The sequence below is a fragment of the Alexandromys fortis genome, unplaced genomic scaffold (assembly GCF_014885135.2).
Source record: "Alexandromys fortis isolate MF-2015 unplaced genomic scaffold, M_Fortis_MF-2015_v1.1 scaffold_134, whole genome shotgun sequence".
In the NCBI taxonomy this organism is placed as follows: Eukaryota; Metazoa; Chordata; class Mammalia; order Rodentia; family Cricetidae; genus Alexandromys; species Alexandromys fortis.
This window is the reverse complement of record NW_026068007.1, coordinates 1,434,147-1,455,864: the sequence shown is the minus strand read 5'-3', so window position 1 is coordinate 1,455,864 and position 21,718 is coordinate 1,434,147. Positions and strand designations below refer to the sequence as shown.

The 21,718-nt window shown below is 40.1% G+C and overlaps 1 protein-coding gene across 2 annotated transcripts in view; it reads right to left on the bottom strand.

Moving 5' to 3' along the window:
• The window catches only part of Grm1 (glutamate metabotropic receptor 1), a 365,609-nt gene that overhangs the window by 238,539 nt on the left and 105,352 nt on the right, over nt 1-21,718 (bottom strand). For both annotated transcript variants that reach the window (XM_050161614.1, XM_050161615.1), the window contains exon 2: nt 8,062-8,311. In XM_050161614.1, the coding sequence (XP_050017571.1) occupies nt 8,062-8,311 (250 nt within the window). The remainder of the gene's footprint in view (nt 1-8,061; nt 8,312-21,718) is intronic.

The following is a 21,718-nucleotide window of genomic DNA, read 5'->3' as shown; positions in this document are numbered from 1 at the left end:
AAGCAAAACAGTCGCGTGACCACCTAGTGATGGTCTCTAAGCTACACAGTAGAGAAAGGGACGGGTAAGAACAGAATACAGCTAACGATAGAAGGCTGTGAGATAGCAGATGGATTGATTACATTACAGGTAGATTACAGAGGATTTACAATAGATTTATTGTTTTAATGAAAACTAGTTGACAGAGGAAATAGCCCTTCCTACATCAATTAGTCATAAAAAATATCCTCACTCTTGTTTCACAGCACAAAAAAGTTATCTCCCAATGAATCATAGTTAATATGAACTAAAATAATTATAAAACTGCTTTAAATGTATCTGATCTTGGAGCAGATGGACAGAGTATGAACCACAAAAGAAGAATTTGGTAGCTATTCCTTGTCAACATTAGATTTTATCTTCTAAAACACCACTAACAAAATCAAAGTTTCAGACACAAGAGGAAAGAAAAATTCGTTAAGCATATGCATGAACATAATTTCTGCTCCGAAGTGATCAAGAATCTCCACAGAACAAGACAAACAAGCTGACAATGAAATGGCCACAGCTGTACACAAGAGATTTCACCCACAAATGTATCAGAATGGCAAATAAGTACATAAAAGTGTTCCTACTATTAGTCATTAGGAAAATGCAAATGAAAACCACAAAGAGATGCCACTGTACACCCACTGGAACAGCTAAATGTGAAAAGACTGACAATCCTATTTTGGTGAAGTGGTGCAGGATTTAGAGTTCTCAAACATTGCTGTTAGAATTGCAATCTTTCAGTCACTCTGGAGAACAGTTAGGTGGTTTGTTATAAAGTAACTTCTAAAATTAAAAGTATCACACATTTATGACCCATCAGCTCTTCTCTTAAGAAGAGCTAAGGCTAGATGACCGCAAAAGAATTGACTATGGATGTTCGTAACAGTATTATTCATAACAGATAAAGTTTATATTGAGACGATAGAAATTCCTGCCAGTTGGCAAGTATATATGCAAATGAGCATAGCCATGCCCCTGGAATCTTACCCAGAAATAAAGAGGAAACTATCGATGTAATTTTATCGGAATAGTGTTTTAGCAGTTAAGTAAGAGTCTGTGATGAGTACCAAGATTCGTGGCTGCTTGGGATTCTTACTTATTTATACCACTCCCACTAATGTTCAGTGACTATTATAGAAAAGGCAGCAGAAAGAATGTAAGAGCCACAAGATAATGAGAAAAGATACAAAAATATTATCTTTAACAAGATACAGCTATTATAACCATAATCACACAGTAGCTATGATTGCCTGTACTAGGCCTGATTGCCTGTACTAGGCCTGCACAAAGTGGACCTGTCAAAGTCAACATGGATCAGGGAGGTATTAATAAGCTCCTACCTTTCCTGGTTGAGCTATTGTTAATGGTGGATTTAGAGGGAGGGGGCAGTATGGCCTTCAGTTATGTTCCTAAATGATAAGCCTACAAAGCTCCAGTGTATAGTTCCAAGCCTGTAGCCACATGGTCCTAGTAAACTCGGTGGTCACAAAGCAAAAGGAAAGGCATGGATGTAAAAGAAGAATACAGGGCTGGGAGGAGACAAGAGGAGATTGGAGTGAAGTAATCAGAATACACCATGTACGTGGCTGAAATTGCAAAAAAATAAAAGTAATCAATAACAAAATGAAAATTAACTGTTTGCCACAGTTGGAGTCATCACTTTCTAATGGAACTTTAAAACAGAAAGAAAGAAAAAGTCAGACACAAAAGCCTATGTTCAGTATGGTTATCTCAATGGCAGGAGTCAATGGCTATTCTATGGAGTTGGAGATGAACCATCCTGGAGACACTGAAGAGTGTTTCATGGTGATGGAAATGTTTCACAAATCATTGCTTTGGTTCATGTAGATGATGCAGTACATCAAATTATACTCTTAGCATTGGTGAATTTCAATAAAACTAATTTGAAAAGTAGGTATGAGTTCTCCAGTTCCTTTGTGAGATGCTGAAGGAGTGTCTGATGATGGCTAGAAGACTAGAAGGAGTATCTGATGAGGGCTAGAAGACTCTCTTGGGTTCAGCTGTGGACAGGAGCCAACTAATGAGCAACTCAGCCATCACTCCACAGTTCTGTCAATCAGCATGAAATTGCCATCTCTATCCTATGGTCATCCTTAGGAATCCCAGATTCATATTTCAGAGATGCTTGAGACTATACCTGCTCTGTGTATGTGGCAGGGGAAAGGGGTTCTCCTTTTTATGTCCATGAATCGGAAAACTAGGACATGACTGGTTTAAAGGGACGGAACAGTTTTCATGAGGAAGGAGAGAAACACAGGAAATAGGCAAAGCTGCGAATTCTGTTTATTTACTCTAACTGGTATCATTTATCAACTACTCTTAGATGTGGCTGCTTTAATGCAAAACTTTAAAGGTGTTTTGCTTTCTTTGCTTTTGTTTTCTTTTCAGAAGGATTTAAAAACTATTATATGCTTTTTGAATTATCACTTAAAATATTTAATATTAGAAAATAAATAAAAAGAATTGAAATAAATAAGTAATCAGGAATGTAAAATAATTTTCTTACATGAAATAGATACTTCAGCTATAATTCAATACTTACTGTAACTTTTCAGTGACAGGATGTAGTGGTGAGTTCAAATTCTATCACTACCACCTACCATGTTCAGAATTTGAGATTATCTAAACTTATGTGTATTTTGAGCCAGCTTTGCAGGGTTGGTAGGAATAGAGATACATACTAATAGAAGGGGAACAAGCACTCAGCCAACAATAGCTACTACTGATATGTATATGAATTCAAGTATATCTGTATATTTATATATGTTTGTGTGTATTGTTTTAGAATTTACTTTTGTCAGATAAAGAAACAATCTAAGAGTTAGAACAAATTCATTAGTTTATCCCTTGAATTTTAATAATTTGATTTCAGAGACTCATTTATCCCAAACAGGCTTCTGACTAAGGACGATTACATGGACAAACAGCCATATGCAGAAACAGGTATTGGCTTCTGTATAAGTTCAGTTCCATAGATAAACAGAGGTATTGTGGTAGAAAAATAGAATGAGTTTTGAAAGAGTTTATAAGCCCCTTTGTTGAATCATCATCTAAAATAGTTAATGCTGAAAAGAAATGTAAAGGATTCAGAGAAATAATATAATCAGAATTGTAAAATAGTTTTCCCATGTGGTGTAGTAACTTTAGTTATTTTTTTCTGAAGGAGATGAATTTAATATTAAAGTAGTTGTCAGGAAAAGGGAGCAAACAGACAGGAAAATGAGGGGTGATACCAATGCCACTTAAACAAGGCAGGCATAGTCTGATTGATAGTGTAAGTAACTGAATACAATCACAAAAGCTGATGCCTTCATGCTGATGTTCAAATCTAGACTGTTTCTCTCTGTATCATTTAGAAATTAATTAAATTTTCAATGAAGCAACATGCAGGTAAGATGCCTACCCTCTCATCACGTGGCTGTGAAAATTAAGGACCTGATATACACAATGCATATAGAATGCCTAGCAGGCATTACATCCCAAACACGTCTACATTATTATCATCATTAAAATGATCACTGTGGATATGGTGAGCATAATCCTAAGAACAATCTTACAATAATAATTTGGTACAGCCAAAGATACATTATTGTGCTGCAGGATGGTTAATATGAACAAACATCAAGTTAACCTACTTGATGGGGGTGGCATGCCTACTGGTCCAACATTAGAATCTCCTGCAAGCCTGAAGGCTGGATTCAGGACCACAGATGAAAACGCTGAGCTCATTCGAAGAGTTCTGGGTTTAGCAAGGTGACTGATGAGACAATGTAGATTGAACAACACCAATTCATGACTCAGATTAGATAGAATGAACCCATGAATGTATCCTATTGATCATGTGTTCATTATACTATCTGAATTTCTTATAGAGTCTAAGATTGTAAAAATACCCAACAAAGATCTAGAGCCAAATATTTCATTTTCTGCAGAAAAAAAAACAATGGTCTTGGGGTTAATCACTGAGTAACCAAGGTCACGTGAGTACTTCATGGCAGAGCCATTACTCTGGGCTGGTGGTTTGTTTTGTTCCATTTTTCCATTATCTCACATTCTCTGGTTATAGAATATTTTATTAACTTTAAGAAATCCCTTTTAAAGTTCTAATTTTTGCAGTGTAGTTTATTTTTCCATGATGAACAATTCCCAAATGTATGATAATTTGACTTTTAATTTTCTTTTTCATTTTCTAGGCTGAAAGGGTGATATATTCAGTAGAAACTGTATCTTGTTACCAAATGAAGCCTCAAGTACTGGGGTTGCATTACATCTCATTGAGTTGTTGGTCAAGGAGGTCTCATGGGAACCCCCAAACAACCCAGACTATTGCCTAAACTATAGATTGCTCTCCATAAACTTACAGCCAAGTCCCATTGCTTAAGACAACACCTACAACAGCTTGCTAAACACGAAGAAGTTGAGCTGGTGTCTACATTGGTGTCCTAGTGTTTGGTATAGGAAGGTACTCTGCTTACTACCAAAGGAGAAACACAAATATCAACCGAGCCACAAACCCTATGACTTGCAATAGTGTCCTGCCTGCAAGATATGCTAGGGCAATGGTGGCACAAAGCTTGTGGGAAAAACTAACTAGTATCTGATGTGAATTAAGGACCACTCCACAAGATAGAATCCATACCCAACACTGCTTAGGTGAGCAAGAACCTGAGACTAGATAGCCCAGGGAACCATAGTAAAATTAATTACTACTACTATTAGAAAAGTAGAAACAAAATGACTCATACTGACATTCTGACATACTCATAGATCAATGTCTTGCTCAGTTATCATCTGAGAAGTTTCCTTCTGCAGCAGCATATGAGTGAGAATGGCTTCCAGTGGGCTCATATATTTGAATATTTGGTTCCCAGTGAGTGGAAGTGTTTGGAAAGAATTAGGAGGTGTGGCCTCGTTGAAGGAGGTGTGGTAGGGGATGGGCTTTGAGATTTCAGAAGCCCACATCATTCTTAGTGTCTCTCTGCCTAATGCTTGTATATGAGGTGTAAGCTCTTAGCTACTGTTCCAATGCCATTTCTACCCTCCTACTACCATTGCCATGCTCCCCACCATGATGATCACGGACTCGACTCTCTAGAACTGATACCGTCAGGTAATTGCTTCCTTTTGCAAGTTGCCTTGGTCCCATTATCTCTGAGAAATAAAACGTAACTAAGACAGTGCATTTAATGGAATCCAGGATTACAGACTTTCAGTTCATAATTGGCTTACTAAAGCTTAACATCTGCTTAACGAATGTCTGCTTAAAGACTTGACTGCAATGATAGGATTGGGGAGTTTTTGTATGGAATTTATTATGCAAGATGCTAGGATGCATTTTAAGGTATTATTGTTCATGAGATGTAAAGACTGACATCACTTGACTTCAGTTGTTCAGATTGTTCTGAGAACAGCTGGCTGGGAGTGGGGAGGCAGTTGAGTTGGGTGGTTATTGTGCTAGGCTAAGTAAAGGAAGACCACACCTTGGAGGAGAATAGCAATATCAGAAATCTTCAAATCCTGAAATAATGACTTGATGGGAGTAATGGCAAATATTCCTGATACACTGTAAAGTGTGAAGGGAAATAAGAGCCATGGAAGGGGGGCCGGTCAGTCTTAATTCAGGAAATTCTACTCATTTACAATGAAATATCTCCTGTTACAATCCACACTAAAACTTATTTGTCTTTCCCTATATAAAAAGAGGTCCTGCCCATTGTCACCTATACAATGTCCTCTTGTGAGTGTGGCAGCAGCTAGCCTTATACCATGTCAGAGGAAAGAAAATGAACTCGGCAAAGAGTGACTCCTGACTTTATAACCTGAAATGGTATCCTGGAAGTCACTGATAACGTTCTGGACTGTCTGCTGAGTAGAAGCTGAGCTCAGGCAGTGTCTACTGGCAGCACTCAGGACAGAACTAACCTGCTGAAAGAACAACTGGCCACCTGAGGGGAAGGCTGATCCCAAGTATGTATATGATTATAGCCAACATTGTCCCTTGCTCAGTTCCCAGTAGATTCATACCTGGATCTTAAAGGAGTATTATGAACACAAGCTATAAAATATTATTTTCTTCAAAACCTGCTAAGAGATAGAAATAAGAGCCAACACCAGTTTGATAGACCCTCACAGAAGGCAGCCTAGAGAGAAAAAGATAATTTCCCTCACTTTGGCAGGGTGTGCTACAATTTTGGCATGTCTCAAGAGCAGCAACCATTGGTGCAGGAGACAGTGTTCTTAGCAATGTGGGTACTTGTTTGGGCAACAGTTCCTAGGGGTTGAACAATAGAATCCATCGTGGTGGGGGCAGGCAGACAATAAGAGAAATGAAAGAAGTACAAGGGCAAGTGGCTGATCTCTCCACAAGTAGGTGCCCACGAGACTCTCAGAACTGCTTACATAAGCTTAGTTTCCTTGTTAGCATACAAACTAGAGCCAACAAGTCTGAGGTGTCATTTCACCACCTTTCCCAGCTTTGAACAACAGTGACAGAATGGATTTACACTGCACTTAGAGCAGCACATCAGAGCATCGTCCTCCATAAGCAGTTAGTCTGTGTACCCCAAAGCTCACATCTGGCACATCTGCTCAAAATTTCTTAAACCAAAGTAGATCACCCCCAAGATAATAAAGAGACCTGAGTGTTGGAAATGGTAAACATCAGATTTTTTTTAAAGTAAAAATTCTTTATAAAAAAAATAACAGTAACAGGCATTTTATAGAAGTAATTGAAGAGTGACTAGCGGGTGCCATCTGCCCTGGTGCTTATATTAAGAACAGCATTCTGAGTAACACTTCAACAGTGCTGTTTACATCCTTTCCCTCCTAAAGGAGACAGGAATCTTCTTCAAATGCATCTCTTTAAAGGGCCTGCTTTCTTATGACTATTGTAAGTGGTTTCACACTTCTGCATCATGCTGAAGAAGCCAAGGTGATGACTATGAGCACATGTGTGCCAGTCTTACCCAAACTCAGTAATTCCTGGGGTTTGAATCCCAATATGACCTGTCCACCATGCCTCCCTATCCCTGGAGAGTGTCTCAATGTCTCTTCGCTTGTTGGTTTGTATTTTTGTCCTAACTGTTTCTCAAAAGCCAATGAAGGGTCTCGGGCTGCTAATTCTGGATGATAGAGAGAGTGGACACAGGGCAAGAAGAGAGAGTTCACTGGGGACGTGCAGATGCTGATGCTACCATTTCCCAGCTTCCAAGAGAAGGGGCCAGCAATTGAGGTCATTCTGTAAGGGCAGCATGAACATACCCCATCCGGTGTAGGGGAAAGAGGGAGCACCAAAATCTGGAGAAGAGTCAGGGTACTTAGGACAGGTGCACCTTTGCTGAGATAGAATCAGTAGAGGAAATGGCATTTCATTTATGCAATACTAAGAAGATAACTTAGTAAGCAAAGAATCGATTTGATCAAAATTCCTGTGGGGAAAAAAATAAAGGATGCTGGGAATGGGTACTCACATACATTCATATCCTCCAGAAAGAGAAATGAGACATTGAATCCATCACAAGATACCTGCAAAAATCATACTGGAACACCATGAACTATCCTTCACACACACACACACACACACACACACACACACACAGCATACTGCATGTCTACAACTCCATTTAGTCAGTTCTTTACATTTCAACTGTTAAAATCTATGTTCTGTTCCTGTCTCTGCCCTCCACTCACCAATACTATGCTGGGCACTGTTTGCTCGGATCTGGAGGAGGTCAAAGCAAAGGACGAGGAGACATGCCAGCAAACAGCTTTGTGTCTCTAATGGAGTCTCATCACCTTGTTACCAGGCATGCTGCTCGGCATGCCTCTGTCTGTGCTAGACACACCAGCAGGTCTGCGCTGCCTGAGGAGGGACACGGTGCTCAGCTCTGTCCATCTCACCTGGAGTCAAGAAGCTTGGTTTTATAAAGGATTCACATATGTGCCAACGAGAGAGAGAGAGAGAGAGAGAGAGAGAGAGAGAGAGAGAGAGAGAGAGAGATTGAGATTTACCTTCCAATCAGTGAGAACTCGCCCACGACACCCAGTCGTCGCATGGCACTCAGGAGTCCCCGCACCGTCATGCCCTCGCAGAAGCAGACCACAACTCTGGCCTTCGGAAGTCGCTCCCGGAGCTTGCGCAGGAGCCGGTCAAAGCTCTTCTCGCCTGCATTACTGTAGATTTTATCTGAGTGTGCGATGCAGAGGCCTTCCTGGGCAGCCAGTTCTTTAAAAGCATCCATTCCACTCTCACCGTAATTCCCTGTTCAGAAACAACCAGCAGATGTTCAAGACCTCTGTGTCAGCCACATCCCTGCCAACTGGAATGAGGACTTGGGGGTCTGGAGGTAAGTGCGTGCAAGGGTGTGGGTATTGCCCAATAATTCATAAATCTAACTGGGGTCGAAAGGAGACCTCCGTGGAGTAAAAAGCATCAGATACAGCCAGCAGTCAATTCTATGAAAGCCAACAGAAATTATATGAGCTAGGCATCCATCCACAGTTGAACATTGTTTGCGAAATGAAGGATTGCTGCCCTACTTTACAGCCATGATTAATAATGCATGCCCCATATTTTAAACACGTGGGAAAGTTGAGCTCATTGGAATATAGGGATCAACTGGATTTCAAGTCAAGGCACAGAAACACAGACTAGAAAAGAAGTCCTGCAAAATCTCTAAACTGGGCACTCTCCCACTACCTGATCAACTGGGGTCCTCATTTCAAATTTTAATAAGAACACAGAAGGAAAGTTAATAATTAATCCAACTGCTGATTGCAACATCTATAAATTTTTCCTCACTGACACTCATATCTTCTGTCATTCTGCCCAACACAAGTCTTAAATGCTTAAGGACAAAGCCAACCCCTGTTCAAGGTCAACAGCTCCCATCGCTTCTTGTCTATTCTAATATTTTCTACTGTGATGCTTCTCCCTTTCTTAGATAATGGATTTCTTCCTTTTTGCTGTGGGACAATGGTCTTGTACCCTGTAAAGATTTGTCACTTGTATTGGTTTAATAAAATCCTGATTGGCCAGTAGCCAAGCAGGAACTATAGGTAGAACAACTAGAATAGGAGAATTCTGGGAAGAGAAAAGGCTCAGTCTGCAGTAGTCCCCCAGATACCGAAGAAGCAAGATAAAAAATATGTCACTAATAAAAGGTAACACAGACAATAATTATGGACTAATTTAAGATGTAAGAATTAGTTAATAAGAAGCCTGAGCTAATAGGCCAACCAGCTTATAATTAATGTAGGCCTCTGTGTGTTTCTTTAGGACTGAACGACTGTAGGAACAGGCAGGAGGGAAACTTCTGTCAGCACCTTTTAGTATGTCAGCTAGAGAAAAATAGTTCTCGGATTAACCGTCCACCTAAGTTACTATTTCATCCACTATTTCAGGTACCCTCAGAAACAACAGCATAGGTCAACAGATTTGCTTCTTAATTTTTCATTCTCTCCTTATTTTCTGTGTTTTTAATTAAGTAACTTGCATTTTATTTGGTTAGAAGTTTACATACATTTAATGTTTAAGCTTCACGAATTTGGACATACATATACCCACCATCTCAAAATTGCCCCACCAAAGTCCTTTGTTATTAAAGCTACCAATCACACCCTGTTGTTACAGCCCATGGTCTTCATTTTAATTAGCAGCTTGCTGTATTCAAGGCCACACATCCCTTAAAGCCTTTGATATTCCTGACTCTTGAAACTCTCTAGTCCCCTCCCTACTAAAAGGCCAATCCTTGGTTCATTTGCTTTATTTTCCATCTCTGCTCATCCTCTGAATGTCGTCATGCTAGGAATCCATCATGGGAAACTCTTGGCTGACTCTCCCACTTCAGGAACCACTCACAGCATATGCCCTCAGGTATTGTTTCAATAGGACTGCTTAGTCATGTACTGTAACTTCAGGCTGAAAGATACTTTAGTGACATTCATTTCCCTTCCTGGCATGTCCTTTTGTGAGCTGCTCAGATTCAACACATTGAATTCCTTCTCTCCTTTGCAAACATGCTTCTTCCAGATAAGGTCTATTAGAAACTCTAGCCTCTCCCCCACCAACTTTCTCAATAACAAAATTGAGGGATTAGTCTAGCATCTGTGTTTTCACCAAATACAGGATCCATTTCTAGAGCCCTCATCTCCAGAGCATTCTTAATCCGGTTTCTTTGCTCTCTTTCAGTCTCTTACCCATGCTTTATGTCCTGTTCCCTAAAAGGAGGAGGCTGAGATAATGATTCTTGTTCAGAGAACTGATGGAGGGCAAGAGAAGCAGAGACGCAGAGGAGGATAGGAGACAAGCGCTAATTAAGCCGGAAGCTTGTCTCAACTAACAATTAGTTGCAGGCTGGTCCACACAGGAGGTGATGGAGAACCTCATTCCACAGGCTCAGCCTCACCTCTGAGCAAGGGAATTCTTGTCAGTCCATCACCAAATATGCTTCCCAAAGGAGGTAAGTCATAGCTTAAATTAATAGATGCCTACTTGGATTGTAACTTTTAAATAAGACATAGATCAGTGAACCAGAGAAAAGGAATCAGGGAAGGTGGCCAAGAGTATCCTCTTCACAAGCACTCTCAGTTCTCAGCTAGGCAACCGCCTTAGCCTCATGATTAGACTCTTCGCTTGTATTGTTGTTCCCAGTAGTTCATTTCACACCTACTGCTCTGATAAAGTGTTGTTCCTTTACAAAAAGTTCCAGTGTCTTTCTAACATGTTTAAGCAGATAAAAGTTCACCTGGACCACCATGCTATACCCAGGCGGGTCCTTCCACCTTCTCCAACTGTGTCTCCTTCTTTCCCTCCCTCACCTTCCTTACTACTGTGGCCACTTTTTTCTTCCTGGAATACCCCCAAACAATCCATTTTCAGCACTAGCCTTTTTCCAGCATCTGAACAGACACTCTTCTAGCAGATAATCTTATCGATCATATTTCAATAGTCATTCTGCTTTGTCTGAAAACTCTTCTAATTAGCTTAAATTACCCTCTCAGAAAACTTTGCTCATGTTCACTACTTTAATCCCAATGTCTTTATCTGATATTTTTGCTTGTGTTTTATTGTACCAAGAACATCAGTTTCTTGAGAGTATCACCATATGACTTGTTCTGTGATGCATGCTTAGTAGAATGGTTTTATATACTTAAATTCATTACTGAGAATTTCACTCAAGAGCATTTGTTATGACAGTCCAATTGAGAAGTGTACAGGAATATAAACAAGTAATTTAAAAATAAGCAGTCAGTGGATAGAAAGTTTACAAAAATCACTGGATCTTATTAACTATTAAAATGGTGCAATTAAAATAAGGCAAATTGTTTTATTTATCAGAATGTCAGTATTTCATTAATAATATTCAGTATTGTCAGACATGGTGATGCATGTCTTTAATCCTACCACTCAGAAGGCAGAAGAAAATGGATCTCTGTGAGTTCACGTCCATTCTTGATGTGGGAGTGTCATATATCAATCTGTTGATTTCATTGGCTGAGCAATAAAGAAACTGCTTGGCTTAGCTTAGAGCATAGATGGGAGGAGGAAACAGAATAGGATGCTGGGCAGAAGAGGAAGTGAGGTCAGACTCTGCTCTGCTTCCGGGGAGACCTGACAGCTCTGCTGGAGCAGAGACGCCATGCTCAGCTCTCCCGGGTAGACGCAATAGCTCTGCTCTCTGAGGCACCCGTGATGAAGATGGATGTAGGCTAGAATCTTCCCGGTAAGCGCACCTTGGGGTGCTTACACACATCATTAGAAATGGGCTAGTCCAGGTGCGAGAATTAGCCTGTAAGGGCTAGAGTTCATGGGCCAAGCAGTTCTTTAAATGAATACAGTTTGTGTGTTGTTATTTTGGGCATGAGCTAGCCAAGCGGCCGGGGTGTTGGGGACGCAGCCCCGCTGCCGCTTCTTATTTCAACAGATGGCGCCCAGACGTGTGGACAACTGAATCCACAGAAAGCCTGAAAAAGCTTGGGAAAGAGTAAAGCATGTTTTCTTGGTAGCAACAATTTTTCGGGTCTACTCTGCTTGCTAGAGGTAAGCAAGCGCTCTCATCTAGGAGAGGCTTCCTGACTCAGCTTCAGCTGCAAAACCCTGCAGCTCATTAAGAGGTCCTGCCACGAAACATTTAAATGGTGTTGGTGAAAAGCTGAACGCATGCTTTTCGGTTTTCAGCCGTAACAGGAAAAAAGCTGCGCCGTTTAAAAATGCTGGCTTTCTGGGCCATCCTGCCAGGGCAAACTCTGAGGAAGGAGGCCCGGCTACAGAGAGAGGACTTGATTGTTGTCTGTTGTAGCTCCCTTGCTGGCAGGGACCTTGAAATGCCATAGAGCTGTGGCAGTAAACTGGCTACAGCCTGTATCTCCTCCATGAGGCTGGAAAGCTAAGGAATGGACTGGATCTAGCTGGCAAAGCCACGGCTTTAATCCTACTCATATTGCTCAGTAAATTAAAGGCTCATGTGTTCAGAAAAAGAGAGAGAGATACAGTAAAAAGAGATTCAAAGAAAAAAAACTTTAAATAATTTACAGTGTGTTAAAAATATATGCAAGCTAAAAGTTAAAAGTTCTTAAAAAAAAGTAAGAAAAAGAGAAGTTGTGTGTGGTAGTACACGCCTTTAATCCCAGTGCCTAGAAGGCAGAGACAAACAGATCTCTGTGAGTTCAAGGTGTAGTGGCAAACACCTTTAATCACAATGCCTGGGAGGCAGAGACAGGCGGATCTCTAAGAGTACAAGGAGAGCCTGGTCTACAGAGTTATTCCAGGTCAAAGAGATACAGAGAATATGAAATAAAAGTAAAAATAAACGAAATAGAGGTTAAATTAAGCGTACAAAGATGGAAAATACACAGAGAATCTTGATACTGTATACTATTGTGCTCTCTTTGAATTGTTTGAATGCTGAGGAAGGAGCAACAGCTGCCAAAAGATATTTGTTTATAAATGCTGCTGAACTAATCCATCCTAGAGATTTTGATGCCTTGACTTTGAAATTTGGATCTAAGGACATGATGCTTTCGAAAGGAGTTTCCTATTTTGTTTTCACAGAGGATGAGAGTCTGTTCATTGCTTCTATTCCGATATGGTATGATGGACCACGCCCTCCTGAACGGTTGCTGTAAACATCTTCAGAAAATTGCTTCACTCAACTGCCAACTGAGATGAAACTAACACACAGGTTATACCATGAAAGACCTAATTAACGACGCCCCCATTCAGCAGGAAGCAGTTTGGAGAGAAATAACTGCGCCCATGTTCCCAAATATGGTTTATAAATGTTCTTTTACATTTAAAGGGGGAGATGATATAGGTATGAATAATTTACATTGATATGGATTTTGCTTTAGTGATTTAAATTTAAGGTCAATTTTGTAATGCATATAGGTTGTTAATGAATAATTAATAATAGTTAAGTTTGTAGTCATGTTAGTTAAGATTTTCTAGATGTGCATAGATATATTTTAGATAGGCATTCTTCATATTTTTCAAAGATTATAGAATATGGCATTTTAAATGTTTTAATAACTTAGGACTTTTCATGACAATGAGACACTCTGCTCCTGGCAGCACCAATCTACTTCAAGAGGAAGATGGGCATCGAAGAGGATCCTTATGGAGTTTGATAGCCATTTGGGCAAGAAACTGCTATTGCCTGGACTATTGCATAAACTGGACACAGACAACCCGCAGAGAGAGGACTGCTGAACTTGCCTAAAGGTGAGATGATCTTTCGGGGTTCCTGATTCATGAAAGAGTCTGCAAGACTTTCTTCAGGACAAGCAGATAGTGACTGCCTTTGAAAGTTCCTGCTTTGTGGAAATGTCTGCTGGAAACTATGGGCCTCTAGGCTGAAGATGGATGCCCCAACGGTACAGAGGAACTTTGGGTGACTGTCCAGGCAGCGAGATGTCTCTGTCATTTCTAGAGTTTGAGAGTTTGCTTATTTCTTATTTGTTTAGGTAATATTGTATCTTTCTGGACTGTTTGATGGAGTTAAGAATAGTTAGCTATAGTTATAGTTTTTCTTAGTTATGATATAGATTATTGTAATTTTTACTTGATAACTGTTTTGTTATATGTAATTTTGCTATGTTAAGTTAAAGCCTTCTTTTTTTTGTTTAAACAGAAAAAGGGGAAGTGATGTGGGAGTGTCATATATCAATCTGTTGATTTCATTGGCTGAGCAATAAAGAAACTGCTTGGCTTAGCTTAGAGCATAGATGGGAGGAGGAAACAGAATAGGATGCTGGGCGGAAGAGGAAGTGAGGTCAGACTCTGCTCTGCTCCCTGAGAGACCCGACAGCTCTGCTGGAGCAGAGACGCCATGCTCAGCTCTCCCGGGTAGACGCAATAGCTCTGCTCTCTGAGGCACCCGCGATGAAGATGGATGTAGGCTAGAATCTTCCCGGTAAGCGCACCTTGGGGTGCTTACACACATCATTAGAAATGGGCTAGTCCAGGTGCGAGAATTAGCCTGTAAGGGCTAGAGTTCATGGGCCAAGCAGTTCTTAAATGAATACAGTTTGTGTGTTGTTATTTCGGGCATGAGCTAGCCAAGCGGCCGGGGTGTTGGGGACGCAGCCCCGCCGCTTCTTATTTCAACACATTCTAATATATATAGCAAGTTCCAGGACAGTCAGAGCTATAGAGTCTCAAAAAAAAAACACCAAAATTAATAATAGCAATAATTAATAATAATATTGAGAATTAGCAAAATATATATGCCTTCAGTCTGAAGAATGTGATTAAAATATTTTCAGAAAATTTGGCCATATTTTAAAACAAAAATAGGGTGTCAGATAAATACAGCAATTATTTAGTCAAACAATTATGAAACAATTTGTTCCAGAAAGGACTTGTAACTTGAATTTTAACATCTGTGAAAATGTTATAAGCACTGATTATATGTTTAAAGAAAGCTTTCTTGTCTCCTTTCTCATAAGATTTTGTGATCAAATTTTATTTTTGCCCTTTGACAGCTGAAACATCCTACATGGTTTAGTTTAGAGATGACCAAATGGAATAATTAACACATCATGAGAACTGCAGGTCCCTGGACTATGGAAACATGTCACAGCAAAACAAGAAGCACTGACTGGTTCTAAGAGAGAAAGTCAACAGATGCCTTCTTCGTCTGTAAGAGAGGGCATGAGGAAAGAAGTGAGATGCCACTCTCAGGAAATACAGTTTGAGGAATCCTCATGACACTGTGGATAGACTCTGCAAAAGTCACTCTCAGTCTGTCAGGAGATGGCATTGTGTGACAGATCACCTTACACCTGAGTCACCAAACCTGGGGCTTCAACCCTCCAAATTATTTTAGTCCTTCATCACAATACACACAAATTAAGTGACCAAGGGTGTTCTTTCCATGAGAATAAGAAAATGCTTGTGTTCTAAATCTAGTTATAGCCGTGGACTTGCTTAGTTCAAACCCATCACTTTAAAATAGACTGAGAATCAAGCAGTAAAATGTCTCAATGGGCATGAAGCCTTCTTATGGAAGAACTAAATGATTGTGGCCGTGGTTTGAATAAGATTGTCCCTATAAGACCCCATAATAGTTTGAAAGCTTAGACACCAGTGAACAAAACTCTTTGATGGGATTACAAGGATTAAGAGGTGTGGCCTGATTAGAGGAAATGCATCATTGGGAGCATGGTGCCCAACATGGGGCAACTGCATCCACATAAAGCCTGAGAAAGCTTGGGAAGTAATTTTAGAGAGAAAAGAATAGAGTTAAGCATGGCTTATTGATAACAGCAGTTTCTCTGGTGGGTTCTGTTTGCTAGAGGCAAGCGTTCTCATTTAAGAGATCCTTCCTGACTCAGCTGTAGCTGTAAAACCTTGCAGCTCTTTTAAGAGGTCCTGCCATGAAACTCTTAAATAGTGCCGATAAAAAACTGACTGCATGCTTTTTGGTGGTGGCAGGGATATTGAAACACCATAGAGTTGTGGCAATAAACATGGCTTTGGCCAGTATCTTTGCCATGAGGCTAGAATCTTAGAAAACTAACGAATGAGCTGAATCCAGCTGTTAAAGCCACGGCTTTAATTCTAGCCATATCGCTTAGCAAATGAAAGGCTCATGTGGTCAGAGAGAGGTATAGAGTAAAGATAGATTCAAAGATGAAAAAACCCTCTAATTGGTTTACTGTGTGTTTAAAAATATATGTAGGGTTGGGGGAAGCATAAAGTCCTCAAAAAAAAAAGAAAAAGGAGAGTAGTTGGATGTGGTAACATACACCTTTAATCCAACACTTGGAAGACAGATCTCTGTGAGTTCAAGGTGTAGTAATACACATCTTTAATCCCAACACTTGGGAGGCAGAGGCAGGCAGATTTCTGTGATTTCCAGGACAGCCTGATTTACAGAGTGAGTTTCAGGACAGACAAAAAATGCACAGAGAAACCCTATCTCATAAAGCCAAAAATTAAAAATAAAAATAAAGAAATAGAGGTTAAAATAAAGCCACATAAAGATGAAAATTCACAGAGAATCTGGATACTGTATGTTATTATGTTCTCTTTGAATTGTTTGAATGCTAAGGAAGGAGCAACAGCTGCTAAAAAGTATTTGTTTATAAATGCTGCTGAATTAATCCAAGATAGGTGTTTTTAAAATACCTTGACTTCAAAATTGAAATCAAAAAGTATGTTACTTTGGAGAAGAGGTTTTTCTTTTGTTTTCACAGAAAATGAGAGGCTGTAGATTCATTCTGGGTTAAGAAAAATCAGGTTTGATCAAGGAAGACCCCCCGAGGAATCTCCTATAGGAACGGATGGTCCAGATATCTGAGTTCTACATTCAGAACAGATTCATGACTGCTGCCTGAGATAATTAAGCCTCACAGGATACTCCAATCATGACTTGATCATAATTATAAATTTTCTTTAGGTCCCCATAAGATTATCAACACCCCCAATCAGCAGGAAGTAGTCTGGAAAACTACACCCACATTCCAAAAAAATGAACTATGGATATTTTCCTTTGTTTAGAATGTTGGTTACAAGTTGTTATTGATAATGATCAGGAGAGAAGCTAAACAAAGAATATTAGAGTCAGAGTTTTTATTTTCAAAAAAAGGTGGGGGAAGTGCTATGGGACAATGGTTTGTACTTTGTCAATTGTATTTTAATAAAACACTGACTGGCCAGTAGCCAGGCAGGAAGTAGAAGCAAGGCAACGAGAATTCTGGGAGAGGAAAGCTCAGTCTGCAGTTGTGACCCAGCCACTGCAGAGCAAGCAAGATGTGACTGCCTCACTGAAAAAGCTACCAAGCCATGTGGCTATCAGAGACAAAAATAATGTGCCAATATAAGTTTTAAGAGTTAATAAGAAGTAAATCAGTTTATATTTAATATAGACCTCTGTGTGATTTCTTTGGAACTAAATGACTTCGGGAACCAGGCAGGCCCATGACAGCCTGTCTGTCTGTCTGTTCTCTCTCTGTTTCTGTCTCTGTATCTGTCTCTGTCTCTGTCTCTCTCTCTCTCTCTCTCTCTCTCTCTCTCTCTCTCTCTCTGTCTGTCTGTCTTAGCTATAAATCAGAATGCAGTTCTTAGTTCCTTCTACAACACCACTTCTGCCTACTGTCATGCTTCCTGCCTCCATGTTTCCCACCATGATAGTAGACTAAGCCTCTGAAACTAAGCAAGCCCAGAGGAAATGCTTTTTTTTATATGAGTTGCCTTGGCCATGGTGTTTCTTCATAGCACTAGAACAGTGACTAAGGCAGTTGTTAACTTTCCCTGACTATTAGACTCCTTTTTATTGCTACACACACACACACACACACACACACACACACAGAATTCATTGTGTGTTTAAATAATTGATTATAATATCTGTGTTGGTTAATTCATTCTACAGGGATCCTGTTCCAATTTTTTTATTCATATGATATGTGGTTTAGAGCACATTTTTTGTTTTGTTGAGATAAAGTCTCATTATGTGGCTCTGGTTGACTCTGGTAGACAAGGCTGGCTGCATTACACAGACATCCTCCTATCTTTGCATTCCTACTGTTTAAATTAAAGATGTACAGCACACATTCTGCATGACTATTTATTAATAAATTGATGGAGAGATGAGAGTTATGCACTGGGTTGTGTTTAAACTGAATGTTTCTCTCAAAATGTCTCCAAGCTTGCATACAAATTTACATAGATAAAACAGCAAAATTTTCCTTTACAAATCTTTATAGTTTAAAACTTGTACTCATAAACATTATCTTATTGATCTCTCAAGAGTGCAATCATAGCTTAGCATGATCATCATCAGAAAGACTTTATCCAGCAACTGATAGGCACAGGTACAGAGACCACAGCTAAACATTAGACAGAGCTTGAAGAATCCTAAAAAAGAGGAAAAGAAAGGATTGGAGGACCCAGTGAAGTCAAGGACACTACAAGAACATGGCCCACAGAATCAACTAACCAGGGCTCATAGGGACTCACAGAGACTGAAGTGATAATCAGGAAACCTGCATAGGTAGGACCTAGGTCCTCTGCATATTTGTTATGCTGAGTACCTTGGTGTTCTTTCAGGGCTCCTAATAGTGGGAACAGGGGCCATCTGTGACTCTTTTGCCTGCTTTTGGGACCCTTTTCCTCCTATGGTATTGCCTTGTCCTCCTTGATATGAGTGTGTGTGCATAGTCTTATTGTAACTTGTTATGCCATGTTTGGTTGATATCCCTGGGAGGTCTGCTCTTTTCTGAAGAGAAATGGAGAAGTTGATCTGCAGGAGAGGAGAGATGGTGGGAGAGATTGCAAGGAGAGAAGGGAGGGGAAACTGTGGTCAAGATGTGGTATATGAGAGAAGAATAAATGAAAAAGAAATGAAAGAATCCATTAGCCTATTGAGAATCAGACACAAATGACATGAAAAATCACGTCCCATTAAAGCTCTCACTGCGTTACCTTCTATTACAAGCAACTGAGACAACAGTGTGAGAAGGGCAAGTGTAAGCCTGCCTGCAGGGCAGATGCCCGGGACGAAAGGTCAGGACAAGACATAAAGTATGCACTACTTGTTCTGAGTCTTAAAACATCACAAGTGTAGCTGCCGCAGAAGGGAAACTGGGTGAGCTGTCTGCCGGGCTGTGAACACTGCCAGAGTGAGAACAATACATTCAGCCAGCCACTCTGCCCTCTGTCCGCCTTAAACCACCATCCTGCCCTCTGCCCTCCTCTTGGCTTCCCAGGCATTGAAGAATTTATTTAGGTACTTCTCAGGATCTAGCCCTAGGGAAAAGTTATGAAGATGTGAAAATAATTTGTGCTAAAACACTTAAATAGTAAAAAGGCTGTATGATTTTGAATACTTGCAGCTACTAAAAGCTGTGCATTTTGTTTTCATTCTACTGGTGAGTATTTTATTGGACTTTCAACTTAAAAATGCCTTTGTTCTGCCCTTTGAGGGTTGCCAAGAAAGATCATATACTGGATTGTCTTTCAATCTGATATGTATTTGCTGTGTCTAGTGCTAGGCTAAACAGCTAAATATTAACGTGTCCACTGAAGGAAAATCATGTAAGCCACATGCACCCTTTTACCAGTGCGGACTTGGAAGCTCAGACAGAGTAAGCAGTTTTCCCAGGACAACCCATTGGTGCATCTAAGCTTTAACACTTAAGAAATTCTTGCTCATAATGACCATGCTGTGTGGTTCCCTACACAAACTCACAATTAGCCATGAAGGTTCTCAGGTGCACAAAATACAGAACTAAGCTGGATATGCTAGATAAAAAATGAGACAGTAATAGATTTGGGAAAAATGAGGAGGGATAACTAGAGAAAACCACTTGGGAAAAGGAGGGGTGAAACTGACCCTATAAGAGGGTAAGGAAGGGTTGACATTCAAGGGGATTGGAAATGGATGTGAAGTTGCCGGTGATGCTTCTAGAAGCAGTGGGGAGTCATTCTGGAGCAAGTGTTTCGTGGTTGTTTATATATTGACGTTCTGTGACACTCTCTAGTGAAGCGTCTGGCATAAGATTACAGCATAAAAATGTGCTATATGTTGCTGCAACATAACAGATTTTTATGACAGACTTTGTTCCTAGTACAATGTTGTCTGAAACCTAAAGAGTAAGAGTAGCCCATAAAATAGAAAATTCATGTCAGAAAGGGCTAGTCTAACTCAGCCATATGACAGAAGAGGCACAGAGTAAAAGAAGACGTGCTATAAACTAAGCATCCAATCATCTGATAACAACACAGAAAGGACACAGGACTCACTGAGAAATCCTTGGTATTGAATAACTAAGGAATTTTAAGACAATATGATTGGGCAGTATTATCTATACATTAGTAACATTAGGAAAAGTACTGACAATGGGCATAAACATTGGAACTATCCAAAGAAGGAAAAACCAATGGCTACATCTAACTCTAGACATTCTAACATACATATGATTTTAAAGCAGTCAGATAGGATAATATTGTGTGATAATATTCTTAATGTTGCCCTTGAATAGACAGGAGTATTACTCTACCACTTCAAATAATTTTCTTGTTTTTTGCTGCTATTTCTGTTGAAATACTGTTGCTGGGGCCTGGAAGATGATTCAGAATGGAAGCAGTTGCCTTACAAGCATGATGGCTAGATTTCTGATCCCTAGAATCTTTGTAAATGCTGGGTAAACAGAAAACCTCCCTGAAACTCTAGTCTCTGGAAGTGGAGACGGGGAATCCCCAAGAATGTCACGCCGTAAGTCTGACCTATGGGCAAGCTCTGGGTTTGACTGAGGGACCTTCCCTCATTGAATAAGGTAAATGTGGAGGATGATTTTCAACATCAATCTCAGGCCTCCAGGTACATGCACATACATGTGCACGTACACCCACACATACAAACATGTACACATACACACACAACAGAAAAAACGATTAATCAATTTAATTAGAATACTGTAATTTGACATTTTTAAACCTTGGTCAAACAATCATATTTACATCTACACATCAGTTCTTCAAGGCAAACTATTTATTCTACCTCAAACACTACTCTAATATCCTAGGCACACTTGCTTCATGCAGCCATAGGGCCACCTGAGGGTGCCTGCCTTTCTAGTCTAGTCTGTACATACAGTTCCAGTCAACAGATAGCTTCTTGAGACACACTAGGCAAATACTGATAATGTCCCATTTTAAAAAGAATTATAATAAGGAATTGATTTCACAATATATTGTTGAAATCCATAGTGGAACATCCATCACTCATGGGAAATTCTTCCTTCTAATCTAAATATCTTCTAATAAAAGTCCACATTCATTCTGTCTTCATTCTGTATGGAGGCAGGTAGCAGCTAGGTCAATGTGGGGAGGAAAGGCACTCAAGAAGTCACCGTTGTTCAACTTTGTTGTCTCTCAGTAGAAAAATGATCTCTGCTACTTCAGCCTTTCCCTGGACCTTGGAATTCATTTGGCTCCCTAGCAAAGAGGATGGTTCCTTGCCTCCATCCAGACACCTGCTGAGTCCTCAAAGACATCAGCACCCTGGGTCTGGCCATCAGTGAGTGAGTCATCCCCTGCCTTAGGACATTCAGGTGACAGCCTGTACAGAAACTGATACACAAGGTCATTGAAGGAATTGCTGTAAACAGGACAGTCCCAAAGGACAGAGCTTTTACCAGCAATTCCCAAGCCCCTGTTTGA